The following is an 18350-nucleotide window of genomic DNA, read 5'->3' as shown; positions in this document are numbered from 1 at the left end:
TCATCCCCCCACTCCCAGTGGCCCATGAGCTTTCCAGAAAGTCTTCACAAAGCTTTGGGGTCTCCAGGTAAGGATGGAAGAGAGATGGGGGGGGCGGGGTGAAGGGTTGAGGCTGAGGAGAGGGTGTGTACACGTTAGCATCTGTGGGGCACCCCCTGCCCCTGCAGTTTCTTCTGTCCCTTCTCCCCAATGGCTTATTTGCACACGTTACAGGTAGAGAGGAAGGCATCTGGGGACGAGAGCAGGCAAACGGAGGGGATCAGGGATGGGGTGAAGGCAGTGGCCATTCTAGAATTCTCTGTGCAGGAGCTGGGCAGGGCAATTAGGAGAGGTGGGCGCCTAAAGCGTCCCTGGTGAGACCGAGAAAACGCCGTCTACACCAGGGCTGCTGGCCAGAGCGGTGCTCGGTAAGCCTTCAGGGCATTGGCATGGGTGCTCTGCATTCAGCAGTTACTCATCGCCCAGTGAAAGCCTGCACTGGACAGCAGGGTGCAGAGTTAAACTGGAGCAGACAGGAAGTGACACTCGTCTCCAGCCACACCAGCTCCTCTGCACAGCCCGCCTGCTGGGGGGCAGGGAGGGGGGTGGGGCAGCTGGCTCAGAGGGTCTGGCACTCCACACTGTGCATCTGTGCATCGCTGAGCCATGCCGGACCGGGACAGTTCTGGCTCCTCCCGCTATGGTCTGGCCTTTACATTTTGAGCCTTAATACTGCAGCAAGGCAGCTCTGAGCTTTTAATTGTCCTGAACTTCTGTTAACATTCAATGAAGGGAGGAAATGGGAAGGAAAATAAACCCGTATCTGCATTGCTATTGAGTTGCATAATTGTATATTTTCGCCACCCCATTAGTTTTCGGGTATTCCAGCCCACCAACCTCGCCCTGGCCACCACCGGGAGAAAGGAATCAGCCACTCGGTTATTGCTGCAAAGTTTGCAGAACTCCGAGTTCCCTTCTGCAATATTAAGGGGAATTATGCAACTTCGAATTGAAGGCCTGTTTTTTAGTTACCACCTGAGTGGGAGACCCGGAGTCACACAAGTGCCTGGTTGTCTTCTTGCTTTTTGAAAAAACACTCTTTCCCTCCAAGAGGATATGACGCGGGAAGACTTGGCCCTCCGTTGCCGAGCCTCCCCATTTATTTGTGGAGCGGAGAAGGCCCCACCCCTCCCACCCACTCCACTCAGCGATGACCTCAGAGCCTCGGCTCACCATCTCCAAAAATAAACCCACCTAGGCACCTACCACACCCAGACACTGGCTCCATACTCTCAACCAAGTCGGTCTGAGAAGTCAGAATGAGAGCTGTGTGACCAAGGTATTTCACTGTAACCATGGCTACGGGTTTTATTAGCCCAAACACCAGGATGTGGTCGGATCAGATAGACGCAGACGGCCAGACAAGTGTGAGTGGTGTCACGGCGTGCGCCCACAAATTCTCTAAATTGGAAACAGAGCCGATAACGATGCCGATTCACAAAGGACCAGGGGGAACGGGAGGGGCGGGGAGGGGTCAGGCGGGTGGCGGGCTGTGCCCCTAAGAGCCGCCCAGGGTTCTCACTTGAGCTTTAATTCAGCTTTTTAATATCATCCTCTACCAGGCCACAACCATGCATTTCGACGGCAATTTTCCCTTCCCGGTGTCCTTTTCACGCATACGTCTTGTGTGGTCTTCACCACAATCTCGAGAAATATCTGGGCGGCTGAATAGCTTCGCAGCTCAGATGAGGCAAAGGCTCAGAAAGCTGGACCGACCTGCCCCAGGTCAGGTGCTTGGAGGAAACTGAACGGAGTCTAGAACGGGGTCCTCTGCCTCCCAGCTGACTGCTCCTTCCACTGCGCCCCTCTCCACCCTTTGTCCTGTCCTGGGGGCCCTCTCCACCCTTTGTCCTGTCCTGGGGGCCCTCTCCACCCTTTGTCCTGTCCTGGGGGCCCTCTCCACCCTTTGTCCTGTCCTGGGGCCCTCTCCACCCTTTGTCCTGTCCTGGGGCCCCTCTCCACCCTTTGTCCTGTCCTGGGGCGTTCTGATAGCTATTCATTCCTCTTGAAAACGTCCCTGCTCCTCATCCTTTGTCCCATCAGCCGAAGACGAAGACCAGCGTCAGGCATCCCACTGGAGGGGACAGCCGGAGAGTGAGGCTGCCTTTGCCTGGTCCCTGTTTCTGTGTCAAGCCCCCTGGGGGGCTGCCCCCTACACAGATGGCAGCACCCAGAGTAGGTGATGTGGTCCCTACTCCAGCGGGAGTGGACAGAGCAAGGAACCCAAGCTTGAACGGCCTGCAGGGACCGGGCAGCTGACAGGATGGGGGGAAGCAGGCAGGGGGACAAGGGTGTGCGACGGGGGGAACATAGGCCCTTCGAAAGCTCCAGCCGATCTTGGCCATCGGGGAGGTTAGCGTGGCCGAATTCCAGGACTAGCTAAAGGTTGAGAACTTCATATGAAATCAGAAGAGGAAAAAAAATTCAAACAAAGGTGCCCATGAGGTGGCTATAATCCCCAATACCCACTGTCATGTGATATTATTCTGAACTTCCCTTCCTACATGTTTGGTCCTATGAAAATGTGAGCTGCTTGAAGGCTCAGAGGTGTCTTAATTAACCCAGAGAATATCCATCAGGTGCGGGCTTTAGACTGCTGGATGGAGGGGCAGTGGGTGAACACCCCCTCATCCTGGAAGACAAGGGGGCCTCCTGGGGATGGTGGTGACAGCAGGATCTTGGGGTTCAGATGGGACTAGAGTCAAACCTCTTCTGAACTTTAGCAGCCGAGTAGCCTTGGCAAAGCACTTAATCTCTGATAGCCTCGGTTTTCCCATCTGTGTAATGGGACTACAAAGGCCCCCCTCCTGAGTTGCTGAATTAGCCACACCCGTCTAACCTGGATTACACACCCCCGAGTCGCGCTCTTAGTAAGAACGCAGCAAATGGCAGCCGTTTGACTCAACAGATCACCCTCTGTTCCTGGGGAAAGTGATAAGACCTTTTGCCAACCCTCTGTTCTGAGGCTTTGGCCTCCTGAGGCATCTGTGTCAACAGAGGCCAGCCAAAGGAAAACAAGTGCGCATTCTCGCTGAAACGAAGAGGAGAAAGATGATAGTGATGGACAAACAAGGCGCCCCTCAGAAACTGGGTCCTGGAGGTCAGGAGGGCAGAGGAGGGCGGCGCGGCTGGGGATGAATGGAAATAGCAAGAAGGCAGAGGAACGGCCAGTTGTCTGCCCTGATTCCCGGGGCGGTGGCTGACTCCCTCTTTACACCAGCTTAGTGAAAATGGATCAAACTCTGGTCACAATGAAATAATTTCTTAAATGGATAGAGAGCAGTATAATAACAAGATATTGTTATGTCATCGTCAAGGCAATTTTAAGGCACCCACTGTGTGAGGTGTACTTAAGCTGCATGCTTCCCACACATGACTTATTTTATTCTTCCCAATAAGGCATTCATTCCCTCATTCATTTACCCACTCATTCATTCATTCACCCATCTATCCATTCAACAAATATCTATTACCAACCTACCAGGCACTGTGCTAGGTATTGAGGCTAAAATGATGCAGCACACCGGGTGGCTCAGTTGGTTGGAACATCACCCCATACACCAAATAGGTTGTGGGTTCGATTCCTAGTCAGGGCACATACCTAGGTTGTGGGTTTGATCCCTGGTTGGGGTGCATACTGAGACAGCCAGTCGATGTCTGTCTGTCTGTCTCTCTCGCTCTCTCTCCCTCCCTCCCTTACTCTCTCAAATCAATAAACATATCCTTGGGTAAGGATTTAAAGAACTGATGTAGCACAGTGGATGAAACACTATCCCTCTGAGAAATGTGCTAATATCTATTTACAGGAGAGAAAACTTGAAAAAGTGCTTAAGTGAATGTTACCCAGACTCCACACTCCATTAGGGGAGGAGGCCACATTCTTGACCATAAGTTTTCTGTTCAGGAGAAGAAACACCAGAAAATGTCCTTGATCATCTCAGGGACGGAAATATGAGGAAGTTGTTGCCTTGCTAATGGGCTGGAGACAGGAACTGTATTCGATTGAAGTTAGCATAGTTGGGATTCTCAGAGACACAGACGTGACTTCTAGTGTCAACTCCTAAGGGTGCCTGAAAAAGACTATTCGCATGGACCCTGTGGAGACCATGTAATTAGGGATGAGAAGAGAGAAGAGGATGTGAAGAGGCATGGAGATAAAGTGGCTAGAGACCCTTCCCTAACCGGAAGTCAGAGGAAGCCCAGGTAAAAACCGTAAACTCTTTCCAGCGTTCTTAAATTGTTCCCTATTTCCCTGGTTTCATCTTTGAGTAGAGAGAAGGTGTCTTTTACCTCCCCTGTACTTCCTAGCACAGTTTAATTAATCCTTGATTGATTGAAAGACTGACTCATTTGAACCTGGAGTGAAATGAATGGAGCATTTTCATTTTCCTTTCTGCTGAACCTGAAACAGCATATAGTAATTAGGACAGGATCCCTTGTTATCAGAAAGTCCCAGCTACAATGAGCCCTTTGTGACCGAGCAAAAGGAAGGTAGGCAATTATTTGGGCACTGATAAAGGCGCCCCCACACACACTCCCTGCTGCTCTCAGCGATATGGAATTTTCTTGATCATTATTTCCTCCTGAAAAGAGTTACTTGCCTGGAGGACCTGGCTGGCCTGTGGGCTAAATGGTGAGTAACTGTCATCAATGTCTAGTCAGAGACATGGCCAATGGTTGCTGTTCTATGGCCTTCGCTGCCCCTGCTCTCTCCCCAGTGACCAGGGTTGACCGATGAACATTTTTTCCAGATCTCTTTTCTTGGAGGCCCTTTCACTGGCATGACTTTATTCGTTCAGACTCTGGGCATCCAAACAGAATGAGCCAGGCCAGCGCCCTGTCCTCACTGCACTCACATTCCAGCACAGGAAGGCAGTCAGTGACGTGTAGCCTGCAGTGACGAGACACGACACGTGAAGGAGAAGTTCCTGCCACAAGGGCAGCAAGACAGGCCTGGAGTGGTGACTGGAGGTGGGGCTTGATGGGCTAACAGCTGAGCTCACATTTCAGCAGAAATGCATTTGAGCTGAGCTCCAAATGTGAGGAGTGGTCACGCCCGCCAAGATCTGAGAGCTAATGTACCAGGGACAGACAAGGTCAGGGTGGACAGGCCTGAAGTAGGTGTGTGCAGGTGCGGGAGGTGAGAAGGGGTAGGTGAGATTGGAGAAGGAGGCAGGGCCAGATGATGGAGGCATTTGGGGGGCACAGCAGGGAGTTCAGGTTTCACTCTATAGGCGTTGGGAAGCCATGGGGGCATGGGAGTGAGTGGAGGTGCAGGGTGTGGGGAGTGACGTGATCTGGCTCGTGGGGGGAGGCAGGCTTTAGAGGGACCAGGGGAACCAGCGCCTCGGTGGGAAGGTGTCACAGTAATCGGAGGAGAGACAATGGTGGCCTGGCCATGGATGGAGAGGGATGGATTTAGGAGGCATGGATTTTGGAGGTAGAGCCGCTGGGTCCAGCCGATGGGGTGGAGTGGGGTGAAGCAGAGGGGTGTATCGCTAGTTTTCTGGGGCCGCCCTGGCACAGTGCCACACGCTGGTGCCTTCAACAACAGAAACAGTGTCTCCGGCTCTGGGGGCTGGAAACATGAGCTCCGAGTGTGGGTAGGGCAGGTTCCTAGTGAAGCTCGGGGCCCCTCTCCTTGTAGGGGCCCCCTTCTCGGTGTCTCTTCACACTGCCTCCCTCTGTGCACGCCCGTCTGTGTCCACATCCCCTGCCCACAGGACACCCTCAGACTCAGCACATCACGTGACGGGCCCTGGGCCCGTGTGACCTCTTCTTGCCTCAGTGCGTCTGCAAGAACGCTGTGGCCACATCAGGCCCCACTGTGAGGCCCTGGGCTCCGGACTTCCCACGGCCTGTGCAATGGGACACGGTTTGACCCATGATGGGAGGGAGGGGGACCAAGGACACGCAGTCAGTCTTCGGCTTAGTCCAGGCCTAGAAAGAAGTCATTCCCTCACCACGTAGTGATTAGGCCCCAAGTGCGTGGCAGGCACAGAGCGAGCTGTCAAGTCCCACAGCCGAGTGGATCGCTGCGAGTTAGGAGCTTGCACGAGTGAGAGAAGCGAGCCCACAAGGAATGTGTGTGACCCTGGTGCTTTCCTGCTTTTAAAGGAAACAACTGTAATGCAGTCAGATAAAGACCATGGTAGGTACCGACTCAGAGTTCGGAAGAGGAGGAAATCCCTCTGGGGAGAGTTGGGGACAGAGGACCTCTGAGCGGGATGAGGGAAGAAGGTGGAAAAGCCTTCCAGGCAATGGAACAGCGTGCGGAACTCACAGCGGGAGAAAGCAGGGGTGTTGGGAGAACTTAAGGGAAGTGGGGTGCGAGGGGCAGGTGGAGATGAGGCTGGGATGACGGGACCCGATCACGAGAGATCTGTGGTATCTAAGCGACGAGGAGCCAAAGAAGGCCGAGAGGACCATGGTCACACGAGGCTTTAGGAAGAGGAGCCGGAGGGAGGAAACCAGAGCCACACTGAGGCTCGGACAGATCACAGGGGCTCCTGACGTCCAGGGACCCTCTCTCCCCTCCCCACCCCCACCCCCAGAGCTGCCCGGGGGAAAGGAGAGCCGGCGACCTCCTTCCCCCCTCGGAGCCTTTGTCCTGTGGTCCCTGCCCGACAGCCGTTCCCGGGCTCTGTGCCCTCTGGATCCTTGTCACCTCTCAGACCTCAGTGCCAAGTCCCCTCCTCGGGGCCACGCCAACTACTTCCCGCGTAGCCCTGAGCACTGTCTTGGTTTATTTGTCTGTCGTCTACCTTCTCCCTGCAGAAGGTAGGTAGCCTGGCCGCACCCGTCATTCATGGCTGTATCCATAGACTCGGCGCTCACGGGGTGCATTCGCAGAGACAGAAGGCCACTGGGGTGGGGGGTGGGGGGGGGAAGGGAGAAGACATGGTCCGACTCTGCCCGGAACGTGAGCTCCCCGGGGGGTGAAGAGACTGTCGCTCAGGACGCTGCTCTGAGTGGCGTCCATGTTTTAATTCTGAAGCGGTCTCTTTGGAAACGGATGAGTGAGTTAGAAGGCATCTCCTTACTACGGAGAGAGACCGCGCCTTCGCCTAAAGGAGGCCTGCAGACCCAAAGCCACGACCGGAACCGGCCCAAACTCCAGCATCGTCAGCTAAGGGTCGGCACCGCCCCCTCCCTGTTCGGTCATCGCCAGGCTGGGCTCCCAGAGGCGCCGCGTCCTCGGCCTCACCGACTTGTCACAACAACCGGTCATCAGCTCCACCTCACGGAGGAGCACACGGAGCCCCACACACAGGTTACAGACAGGAGCAGTCAGGGGTCGAACCGAGGAAATGCGGACCCAGCTCGGCACCGGGAGCGCTTGGCTAAGCCCTGTTGGATTAAAGAGGCGCTCGCGGGGATGATGATGCTGCATCATCGCATCGCTGTTAGAGCCATGCCCAGCGGCGTGTTGTCAGCACAGGCTCACTGTTACAGCCATGACCAGGCATGTTGTCAGCACAGGCTCACTGTTACAGCCATGACCAGTGGCGTGTTGTCAGCACAGGCTCACTGTTACAGCCATGACCAGCGGCGTGTTGTCAGCACAGGCTCACTGTTACAGCCATGACCAGGCGTGTTGTCAGCACAGGCTCACTGTTACAGCCATGACCAGCGGCGTGTTGTCAGCCCAGGCTCACTGTTACAGCCATGACCAGGCGTGTTGTCAGCACAGGCTCACTGTTACAGCCATGACCAGGCATGTTGTCAGCACAGGCTCATTGTTACAGCCATGACCAGCGGCGTGTTGTCAGCACAGGCTCACTGTTACAGCCATGACCAGGCGTGTTGTCAGTCAGCACAGGCTCACTGTTACAGCCATGACCAGGCGTGTTGTCAGCACAGGCTCACTGTTACAGCCATGACCAGGCGTGTTGTCAGCCCAGGCTCACTGTTACAGCCATGACCAGGCGTGTTGTCAGCACAGGCTCACTGAGGAGCATAGGCCCCTTCCCTCTCCTCGGCACCAACGAAGGTTCCCTTCTCACTCACCCCTCCTGACTGCGGTCCGCAGGGGGCGCTGTGCTCCAGTCATCCAGGGCCCAGACCTCCCCAGGGTCGTTGCCTGTCACCAGCCGTGAGCAAGCAGAGCGAGAACACGAGGACCCGTTCCGTGGCCAGAACTCCCCCACGGCCCCGCGGCGACGCATGGGGCCGGGAAGCAGTCCGCCTGCGCCCAGGGAGAGGAGGTGGGCGCAGCCTTGGCTCATTTTTAAGGACTTTTGTGGGAAGACCTGGCAGGAGGAGGTGCCAGGAGGCGGAAAACGGATTGTGGCCCCGACTCCACCAGCTGCCATTGTGTGTCCGGCCAGTCACAGCCCCCTTGGCCCGTGTTCCTCATCAGCAGGGCGGGGACCCAGCCACCGACTCACCTGCGCAATGTCCACATGACGAAGCATCACTTCATTCTCCTAATAATCATGGTGTTCTAATCAGTCTACATCGAGGAGCTTGTGCTTTTGTTCAAAATCACAACCATACGATCACACTGACTGGGAGGGAACTACGACCTATTTCTCCCGCACACTCACGTCTGTCACACACCACGTGCGCATACTCTGGGGGGAGCGGCTCCCGTGGGTTACGGGCAGCAGTTAATTAAATTGGGGAGAATACAGGCATCTATCTCATCACGCCCAGGACCGGGTTTCAGTTATAAACCTGATCATCGACACGCAGGTCACTTGCTGGGGTGCGACCATTTCTGTACAAAACGGCACTTCCACCCGTCAGAGGGCCCCTGAGCACGTCAGGAGAGCCAGGCGAGAACCATCGAGAAAACATACTCAGAGCAGCAGCGTTAACCACTGACGGAGGTTCCCCTCGGCCCGGCGATGGCATGTGTGACGCCATCGTCACCACCGGGGTCTTGCAAGGACTCACGGTGGTTTGGGGCGCTGGGGCACGGTGTGGGCAGGCAGGTGGAGACACCTGGGCTGGCCAAGATGTCGTCAACCCCAAGGACAGATGGTGGGGAGACGGCACAGGCTGTTGGATGTGATTCCCAACAGAGAAAACAAATGCACCAGCCTCGACGACTGAACCAGACCAGGGCTGGAAGACACCAGCAGAGCACAGCCAGGGACACCGCCTCACGTCCCTCCCCCACATCCTCCAGAGAACACCCACGTGGGGCCTCGACCCCCTGCACCCCGCCACCCCCGTCCCAGTGCCATCGGTAACATCTCCTCCCTCTCCCTCCTGATAGCAGTGTTCTTTACAGACAGTGGATTCGTCCCCTCCTTGTTTCCTGGCGGCTCTGAGCCCACAGCCACCTGGCTTAGAGGCCCCCGGGCGGGGCGCCTACCTGCGGGCCTGCGTCGCCACGGCCACCCCACTCGCTGCTGCTGCTGCTGGGCTCAGCCACGCGGTCCTTCCGGGAGAAGCCCGGGGTCCGATTGTTCGTCTGGAAAAAAGCACAATAAACGCATCGTCGCCCTGTGTTTCCAGACATTTGGGGACTAAGCGTCTGAAAACACAGGGCGACGATCCCCACAAACACCCCCCACAATCACAACCAAACAACCAAGGGTGGTGGGCACCGCTTTGGTTTTTCCAGGACAGAGGAGCCGTCTCAGCGGCGGCGACACGAGGAGACACCGAAGGACGGCTCCCCGGAAAGCACGTCGCAGGCCCAAAGCGCAGCTCCTTTTGCACAACGGTCTGGGCCAGGGGTCGGCAAACTCATTAGTCAACAGAGCCAAATATCAACAGTACAACGATTGAAATTTCTTTTGAGAGCCACATTTTTTAAACTTAAACTTCTTCTAACGCCACTTCTTCAAAATAGACTCGCCCAGGCCGTGGCCAAAGAGCCGCATGTGGCTCGCGAGCCGCGGTTTGCCGTCCACTAGGGAAGCACTGACTTAACTCACCACCACGGACACCTCTGATCGTTTCCGGGAATGCGAGTCGTGCGAGGCTCATAAATGCTAATCGGACACTGCAGACCAGCCAGCCTAGCGAGTGCCTGGGGCCTAGAGAAGCATTCTTGGAGTAAAAGGTATAAAGAACGCCTTTTCGTCGCGTTTCCCCGGGACTGGGTTCCCAGACGTTAATGAATACTCTCTTTGGCTGTGTGGAGAGCCGACACAAATCAGTGCCTTTAGGAATCCAGACGGGAATCATTGACTTAGCTTTAAGCTTGAAGAGAAATCTGTTTATTCAAAGGCTCTTTCGGTGCCATGGGATGGATGTGTTTGAGACAAAGGTTGGGAGGGGCAGGAGGGCCTGGGACATTGGGATAAACACATAATTCAAATACATGCTTCTAGTTCAGCCAGCTAAGCAGCCCGAGTTGGAATTTGCTGATTCTATGTGACCTGTATGGCATGATCCCTCCGTGATCCGAGCGCACGAGGCTCCATGATAGCAGACACCATCATCTTTGTCCTTCATTGCGGAATCCCCAACACCTAACGCAACGTGGGGCATATACTGGGTGCTCACTGAGTGTCTGTTAAATGCAGAGAACTCTGAAAGCATTTCCCAGAGCTTTTCAGATCCCGTCATCTTTTCCTGAAGGGCAGCTCTGATCACAACATCTGCCTCCCGTTACAAAGCCCCCAAAGTAACACGCACCCTAAGAAGGCCCTGGGGACCCTGGCCACAACCCACAGCCCTCCTCTCTGCCCACGGGTGCACCAGGAGGCCCCTGCACTCCTGCCCAGTTCTACGTTTCCCTGCCGGAATCTCTGAGCATCCTTCTTACCCATGCTTCTCCGTCAAGAGCCTGCCCATCCACAGGGGCCTCCCCAAGTGGCTCTACCTTCATGAAAACTGAACACACGTGGAGGCGGCGTCTAATCTGAACCACAGAAATGCAGTGGGAAGAGCATGTGGTCGCAGGAAAGCTCTCACGGAAGATCGAAGCAGAAAAAAGCACCCAAGGTCTTCCCACAACAGAGCAGAAAGCTACTGGCCCATCCAAGGTCACAGCCGAGTCAGGGCCAAGGGAGGAGGCGAGGGGTGTGAGGAACGAGGCAGGGGGTGGCCGTGGAGGTTTTCCTGTCAAGACCCTGGGCTTGGTGGCCTGTGGACAGACCCAGGGCGGCGTCCCAGGCCCCCGAGGGGCTGTGACGTCTCAGAGCACTTCTTCCCTTTGTTGCCTGTCCGTTTGTCTGGGCGGCCGTGTGCTTTCTATAAACCTTCTCTTGGGCAGGGCCTGGTTTCTGTTGTAAGTCTCTCAAGCATAAGCATTTGTAAGGTATCTAACAACAGGAAGTCACTCTCTTTGCCTTTGTGGACGACAGACCAATATAAACGCTTACGTCAGTCTGGGGAGTAGCCAAGTAGCGTAAGATTCTGAACATCCCGGGCTCCTTGCCAAAAACGGGTTAAGGCAAAGGACGAGGAGGCAGAGCACCAGTGAAGGGCTCGCCCTGGGGCATCAGGAGCCAAACTCCCAGAACCAGCCAGGCCAGCGCCGCCCCTCACTCACTGCGGCCCGTGCTCTGGGTCCCGGGCTGGAGGCCTGGGGAATGGCCGTGCCCACTGGGTGGGGTAGTAGTGAAGACTAGACTAAACGACCAGCAGGTGTAAAGTGATACATGCCAACGTACAGGCTCACTTCCTCCCAGGGGCCAAATGGCACAGTGCCAGGAGCCAGTTTATACGACTGCATAAGCTGTACCATGAGGGCATGGGGCCACCGGCCAGCACACCAGGACTGAGGTACATGGGACACGTATAGAGCGTGGGACCCAAGGACACCGACCCTGAGGACAACCCGGGGCACCACTGTGACACACTGTGGTCCAGGGGCGGCCACAGGCCCTGCTCCGGTGCACAGAACAATGAAACAATGATTCTGGGCCACGTCCCCCTGCGCTTCCCCCCATTGACAATGTGCCATCCTGTTGCTCACTTAGAGGCTATAATTCACATGAAGGCGATTAAAGTATCAGACAAAAAGCAAGCACAAAGTAACATTCTCCTCCTCCTCCGTTCTTTCCTGGCCCGGCGGCCTTGGGCGAGCGCTGCGCCCATTGTCCAGGGGTCTGGGTGTTTGTCACAACTGTGGGTCCTCAGACATGTCACCTCCCCACTCCAGGCCCCAGGTTCTTCATCGTTAAGTGAGAGGGTTGGCTGGGTCTTCAGCCTGAAAACCAATGACTTTGAGTTTGGGTCCCATCGCTTCTCGGCCTCTGGGCTAAGATCAAGTGTGATCTTTGGTCCTGGGCAGTGTCTTGCACCAAGAAGCCTCTTGCATTTCCTTGAATCATGCCTGTCCTCCAAGTCTTGCTTGGACACAAGGACCCAGGGATTCTGGAACTGAAGGAGCCTCGAAGACCTTACACCTGAGCGCTGAAGGCCAAGATGCATGGGGAGCGGGGGAGGGGTGCCGGAGGAAGAGGGGCCACCCAGACAAGCAACCAGAAAGACCCCGCTGTGAGCTGAGCTCAGGGCAGGAGGAGGGAGGCGTCCAGGGACCCTACCCCTGTTCCAAGTACCATCGCCGAGCGGCCATCAAGACCCCTTTCCCACTGGAAAGAGAGGGGGCAGGCTGGGAAGGAGACGTGGGCATACTCGGTGGAGGGCCAGGCAGCAGGCAGGGCGATGAGGGAGAGGAAGAACCAGCAGAGGGGACCCAAGCATGGCGAGTCCCGGCAGACACAGGAGTGGGATGCGAGGACAGGGCTGGGGGCTCGGAGCAGGGAGGGGGCAGGAAGAAGGCTGAAGCGAGGCTTGATGGGGACCCAGGACCTCGCAGCCTGGGGATGCCCAGGTCCCCTCCGACAGGCAGCAGGACATCAGCATTGCCTCTTGTGCCTCAGCTTCCATGTGAGCAGGAAATGGCAAGCTGTGCTCCTGGAAGGTCACAGTGCGTGCTGCGGGGAGAAGCGATTGAGAGCAGCTCTCGGGCCGGGGAGCCGGCCCTCAGGGCACTGACCGTGCACACGATCCCTTTGTCCAACAACCGCTGCGCGTCCACTGCGTGCCAGGACTGACAGCCTGTCGATTTTCACATCCTGGGCCCAATAGCAGTGTGTGTGCACGGCGAGAAGGAACAACTGCCTATTGACTAAATGCGTGCCTACGCCTTGTTTATTGAGCCTCAACAGGATTCCAGTGAACTCTGGAAATCTGCAGCTCCTCCCCTTCCCTGAGCCTAAGATCGATGGTGTTATTAAAACAGCAGGGCGTCCCACTGCACGTTTCTGAGCGGTCCGCTTCTCTCTCTCCAGGTGCTCTCCGTGGCGTGCCCGCACCCTCAGCCCGAGGGGGATCAGTCATCACCAGTGGGCGAGGCTGTGTCCCCGTGAGGCCAGGACCGGCGACGAGCTGAGCACCATGGAGAAGCTGGGCTCCTTCTTCCGTGACATCTGGGACACCATCCTGACCAAGCACCAGCAGGGCCTCTTCAACAGCGTCTGCCTGGGCGTGGTGCTGGCCCTGCCGCTGCTCGTGCTCCTCGCCCTGCTCTTCGTCTGCTGCTACTGCTGCTGGAGCCGGCCGGGCAAGGGCCGGCAGCCGGAGCGCGGCCAGGGGAAGAAGAGGAGGAGGAGGAAGAAGGGCGAGGAAGACCTCTGGATCTCCGCCCAGCCCAAGCTCCTGCAGATGGAGAAGAGGCCGTCGCTGCCGGTCTAGCCCGGCGGGCAGCAGAGGGTCCGCCTTCCGACGACGCACGGGGCCTGGAGCGTCACACGCGTGTCCACAGAGGGACTTCTCAGCCAAGGAGCAAACCTCAGACTGAGTGTCCCCAGGGAGGGCACCCGCAGGGAGGCTGGGACAAAGCGTGGGCACTGGCTGGGCAGCTATGTGTCCAATAGCGACGCTCTTGGCTCCAGATGCAGGCGTGCCGTCTGCCGACTTCCGGCACAGTCCATACGCAAAAGCACAAGGAACACGTATCCATGACCATGTGGGCTCACCATGCACACCACACACACGCAGCACAGTGTCTGCTCTTGCAAAAACATCTCGTAGGAGGGCCTGGCCAGATTCGGGCGCATGTGCACAATTACACGGCCGGGCAAGGTTATGAATTCCATACCCATTCCATATGCTACTCAGGTTACAGATGTGCGCTTTCCTACTCCGATCCCTGCAAACCCTTTTGCTGGAAATCCTCATCTTTGGACTCTGCAGCACCCGGTACAGTGCCCTTCGCTGTGTGTCGATGCAGACACTCCAGTTCCCGTGCTCCTGACCCCGCACCGAGGAGGGCAAGTTTAAAGTGTTTAAAGTGCAATGGATCCGAACTCATCGGAAGCTATGGTCTCGCAAGGTCCTCATTTCCCCCGGTCGGTGTTGAATGTGGTCCAAGACCCCGCGCTGATACGCGCCGCACAGAGGCCCTCAGGAAGGCGTGCTGCAGGGGGAGGCGGAAGATTCGGACTTGAAGTGAAAGCAGGATGAAGCTAGATAGAGGTTTATTCATATTTATCTTGAGGCTCAGGCAGTGCCTTGCGCACAGTGGGTACTCATAACTGTCTCTGACGCTGCTGGGTATGTGATGACGTCAGGGTAAGCTGTAATGCCTCGCCAGTTCCCCCAGGTGGCCTTCTGAGCGAGCCCCCTGGCGGCGAGGGTGGAGGTGGGTGCTGAATTCTGCAGAACCAGGGGGTGGGTTGGCACGTGGGCCCCGAGTTCCGTGAGGACGTGTAAACCAGGTCCACGGTGAGCTAAGGGCGCGCCTCCCCACCAGGCTGAAGCTGGGGGGCCGAGGTAATCCACTTGTCTGATGAGCTGGCTGGTGTTTGGGTTGGATTGTGCCCATGCTGCAATGGTGGGTAATTCCTGGGAGCAGGCTGAGCTGTCCAAACTCATTTGCACCCCTCGGAGGCTGTTCCAAATGGTGTGCAATTGCCATTTAATTAACAATGTAGCTAAACTATGGTACTTATGGTAGCAGACACGAAACCCTGTGAGATTGTGCTAAGGGGGAAATGCGCCCCATCTACTCACGTGGGCCACCGGGTTCTCACTGCCCCGCATGTGCTCCAGGCCTGTGCAGAGCGGACGCTGGGTGGTGCCTGCCGACCAGGTCTCCGCACAGTGACCCGGGACGCGAAGTTCAGTTGCGTACACTGTGGAACCAGCAATGGTCACCCCCTCCACCTACGAGGCCCAGGTCTCCCAGGCACGCAGGCTCTGGCTCCTAAGCCCCCGTGACCAGAGAAGCTACACCCTCCGATTCCCTGCCCCCGTGTCACAGGGAGAGCGTGTCACAGAGCAGCCGACTGTCCCCGGGGCATCACAGCACGGCTGGTCACCTCCCCACGTCTCCCGCTGCCCAGGATGGGGGCCCTTCCCGTCTGCGCCTCGCAGTGCCCGGAATGGATGAGTTGGGCAGACGTGGGGGCTGGCGGCTGAGGCTGGTGTTAGATATGATCCAAGAAAGCAGATCACCGGAACATGGTTGCCGTGGCAACTGGCTGCTCGTTTGAATTAAGAGAGCAGTGTTTGTCACCTCCACGACAGGCCTCCATCTCCAGGTGCAGGCCCTGCAGTCTCCTAGTCTACTGCACCTGCTCCAGCCCCGGCCACCAAACACCAGCGCGCACATCTCAGCTGCTTCCATAGCCTCGGACCCAGGACACCCAAGCCCTGAGCAAGGCCCCTCTTTTCCCCACCCAGCCTCCCCCAGGGCCCTGCCTGGGGTACCTAGAACAGTGCCCGGGCAGGAGAGGCCTCACATGCCTGTTGAGTAAAGGGGCATGCAAGGAGCCCAAGCACCATCTCTCTCTCTCTCTCCTTCTCTCCCTCTCCCTCTCTCTCTTCTTCTCCATCTCCTCTTGTCCTGGCTCCATCCCTTCCTTCATCTCTATTTTCACTCCTTTCCTTCCCAGCCGCTGTCCCAGACCTGCCTCTGGCAACGAGGGTGCCTCAGAGGGGAGCCTCCTGGCCCATCTCGGGGGTTAAGCTAATGAAGGACAACGAGGGTCGTAAGGAAGGGGCTCCCCCCCCCCCAGCACAGGCCTGGGGAGCCCCTAGGATGTGTACCCAGCTCCAGCCACGGCCCCGTCAGAGCCGGCCTTCGCCCGCTGCTGCTGCTGCTCCCGGGATTCGCTCTCCTGTTTCTTGGGGGGCGGGAGGGTATGGAGAAGGGGTGTCACCCTTTCAAGAAGGATGTAAGTGGTCCAGATTGTACGGTATTCGTCAGTATTTTTTTTTCTGAAAAATTCAAACACATCAACAGAAAAACTGATTTAAATAAAATACTTTAAAAAATAAAAGCCCCGCCTGGCCTCCTTCCTTGCTGGAGCCAGACGGTTCCTTTCCTGACATTGGATATGACCTCTCCCAGACGTCACTCACTCACGAATGACGGATGGAATGACGGATGGAATGACAAATGACGGATGGAATGACGGATGGAATGACGGATGCAGGGACTCCCTCTGGGCACTGTCCCCGCCCCCCTCAGCCCCGCCCAGCAGAGCAGCTGCCTGGGGGTCCAGGCGTCAGAGGCGCCCGGGCAGCACCTAGAAAAGGCTCCCTACAGGAGGCCGGGCATTGTCTTCCTCAAGGAGAAAGGGGAAAACAGCACAAACCACATGATAACAGACTCACGAGTCCACTCAGGTCCTGGGAAGGGGAGAAATCAAAGCCTCTAGAGAGACACGGTATGTACGCCTTTTTCCGGGTCGGCCATAGCTTTGCCTCCTATGAAATGCAGTGGCTTAGATGCTCCTGACCCCTCCCTTGGTGATGCTAAGCTGGTCATCACACCGTCTGGCACAGGCTGTGCACCAGGACCAGGAGCGATGGGCTTGGCCCATATCTACGCTGTCCGCCACGTGCGTCAGCCACATCCAGCTCCCACAGTGAAAGGCAACGCAGTACAGGTGCAGGCGCCGAGTTACACCAGCCAGGTTCCCATCACTGAGCAGCCACATGCGGAAGGAAGGTTCCTGCCTGCCCCCCATGGAAGGGGAGTGTCTGGAGTTCTGGTGGGTTCCTGCCCCTGCCCATCCCACAGGTTCCGGGACTTCCCGAGGACTCCCTCCCACACCCTTCCAGCTGCCGACACCGAGGGGAGGCCATCAGCTCCACCTGCCCAGCCTTGGCCCTGGCCTTGGGGTGGATATGGGTTTGGACAATGCCACAACTCTCAACTCACGGGAACCCTCTGTGCTGGCTCCCGGACCTTTGACCCCAGTATTATTACCAAATTCAAAGTCGCAGGATTAAAAGACTGAAATAAAGAGTCACTTCCACACAGCCTTTGGTCTGTCTTAGGTTCAAAGAGGTGTTTTCAAATACCTAGGCCACGTCACTCAGGGTGGCCATGTTTATTCCATGAGCATTTTTGACGTTTTTTGCCAGGTGTCAGGCACACCAGACCACCCCTGTTGGTTGGCTGTTGTCATTTTTTTATTTGCCAATCTACAGGGAAAAGGTCAGTGCTCCTGACTAGTCAGGTATTGCATGTGTTTAAAATTGTTGCAGCACACCAATTGAAAATCACCGCTCTGGGTAAATGCTAGTGGTCTCTGAATTACATTTGATTATCTAGATCAGTGGTCGGCAAACTCATTAGTCAACAGAGCCAAATATCAACAGTACAACGATCGAAATTTCTTTTGAGAGCCAATTTTTTAAACTGAAACTTCTTCTAACGCCACTTCTTTAAAATAGACTCGCCCAGGCCGTGGTATTTTGGGGAAGAGCCACACTCAAGGGGCCAAAGAGCCGCATGCAGCTCGCGAGCCACAGTTTGCCGACCACGGATCTAGATACTCGGAAAACAAACCAACACCATGGTCAGATATGTTTGCAGAACACTGCATACTGCGGCTGTCCCGCTGCTTGAGACACGCACCACGTGGCCCACATTAGGGTGTAACAGGTGCTATAATAGAAGCAGGTGCCTCTGCTGCACTCCGTCTTCCCAAGCTGATGGGACCATGACACCGCTTTCGGCACACCTGGAGGAGCAAGGGTTCCAAGGAACACTGTTTGGGAAATGCTGCCCTGGCAGGCATCCCCCATGCCTTATCTGTTCCTGTCTTCCACTGCTTACAGCTCAATTCCTGCATTCCCCAAGGAAACCCGTTCGGAAATGCACAGATCCTGCCTCACCTTTCCTAGCCTCTGTTTCTCACGCTGCTCTCTCTCTGTCTTCCATTAGTGAACACAATCCCATTGGCGGCTATTCATGGCCCCGAGACCTCAGGGCTGGCTAGAGAGACACCGCCATCGAGGAAAATCCAAACGTTTTGAATGAAGTTACGGAGACGGGAGATCCGGGCTCTCTCCCGCCCCTCTCCCGCCCGCTGTACAATACACAGAGCTTCTCGGGATCCCATTTGATCCCTGCAGGGACCGATGCAGGGTGTAAACCG

The 18350-nt window shown here is 56.3% G+C and overlaps 1 protein-coding gene across 1 annotated transcript in view; it reads left to right on the top strand.

The window, feature by feature from the left end:
* KIAA0040 overlaps positions 1 to 16241 on the top strand; it is a 28722-nt gene extending 12481 nt beyond the window's left edge. Inside the window, exon 2 of the mRNA XM_079760537.1 lies at positions 13245 to 16241. Within this exon, the coding sequence (XP_079616663.1) occupies positions 13351 to 13647 (297 nt within the window). The 5' untranslated portion in view covers positions 13245 to 13350 and the 3' untranslated portion in view covers positions 13648 to 16241. The remainder of the gene's footprint in view (positions 1 to 13244) is intronic.
* The last annotated feature ends 2109 nt before the right edge of the window (positions 16242 to 18350 follow it).

Source organism: Cnephaeus nilssonii (assembly GCF_951640355.1).
Source record: "Cnephaeus nilssonii genome assembly, chromosome: 21".
Classification (NCBI taxonomy): Eukaryota; Metazoa; Chordata; class Mammalia; order Chiroptera; family Vespertilionidae; genus Cnephaeus; species Cnephaeus nilssonii.
The sequence above is the reverse complement of the archived record's forward strand: the minus strand, read 5'-3'. Positions and strand labels throughout refer to the sequence as shown.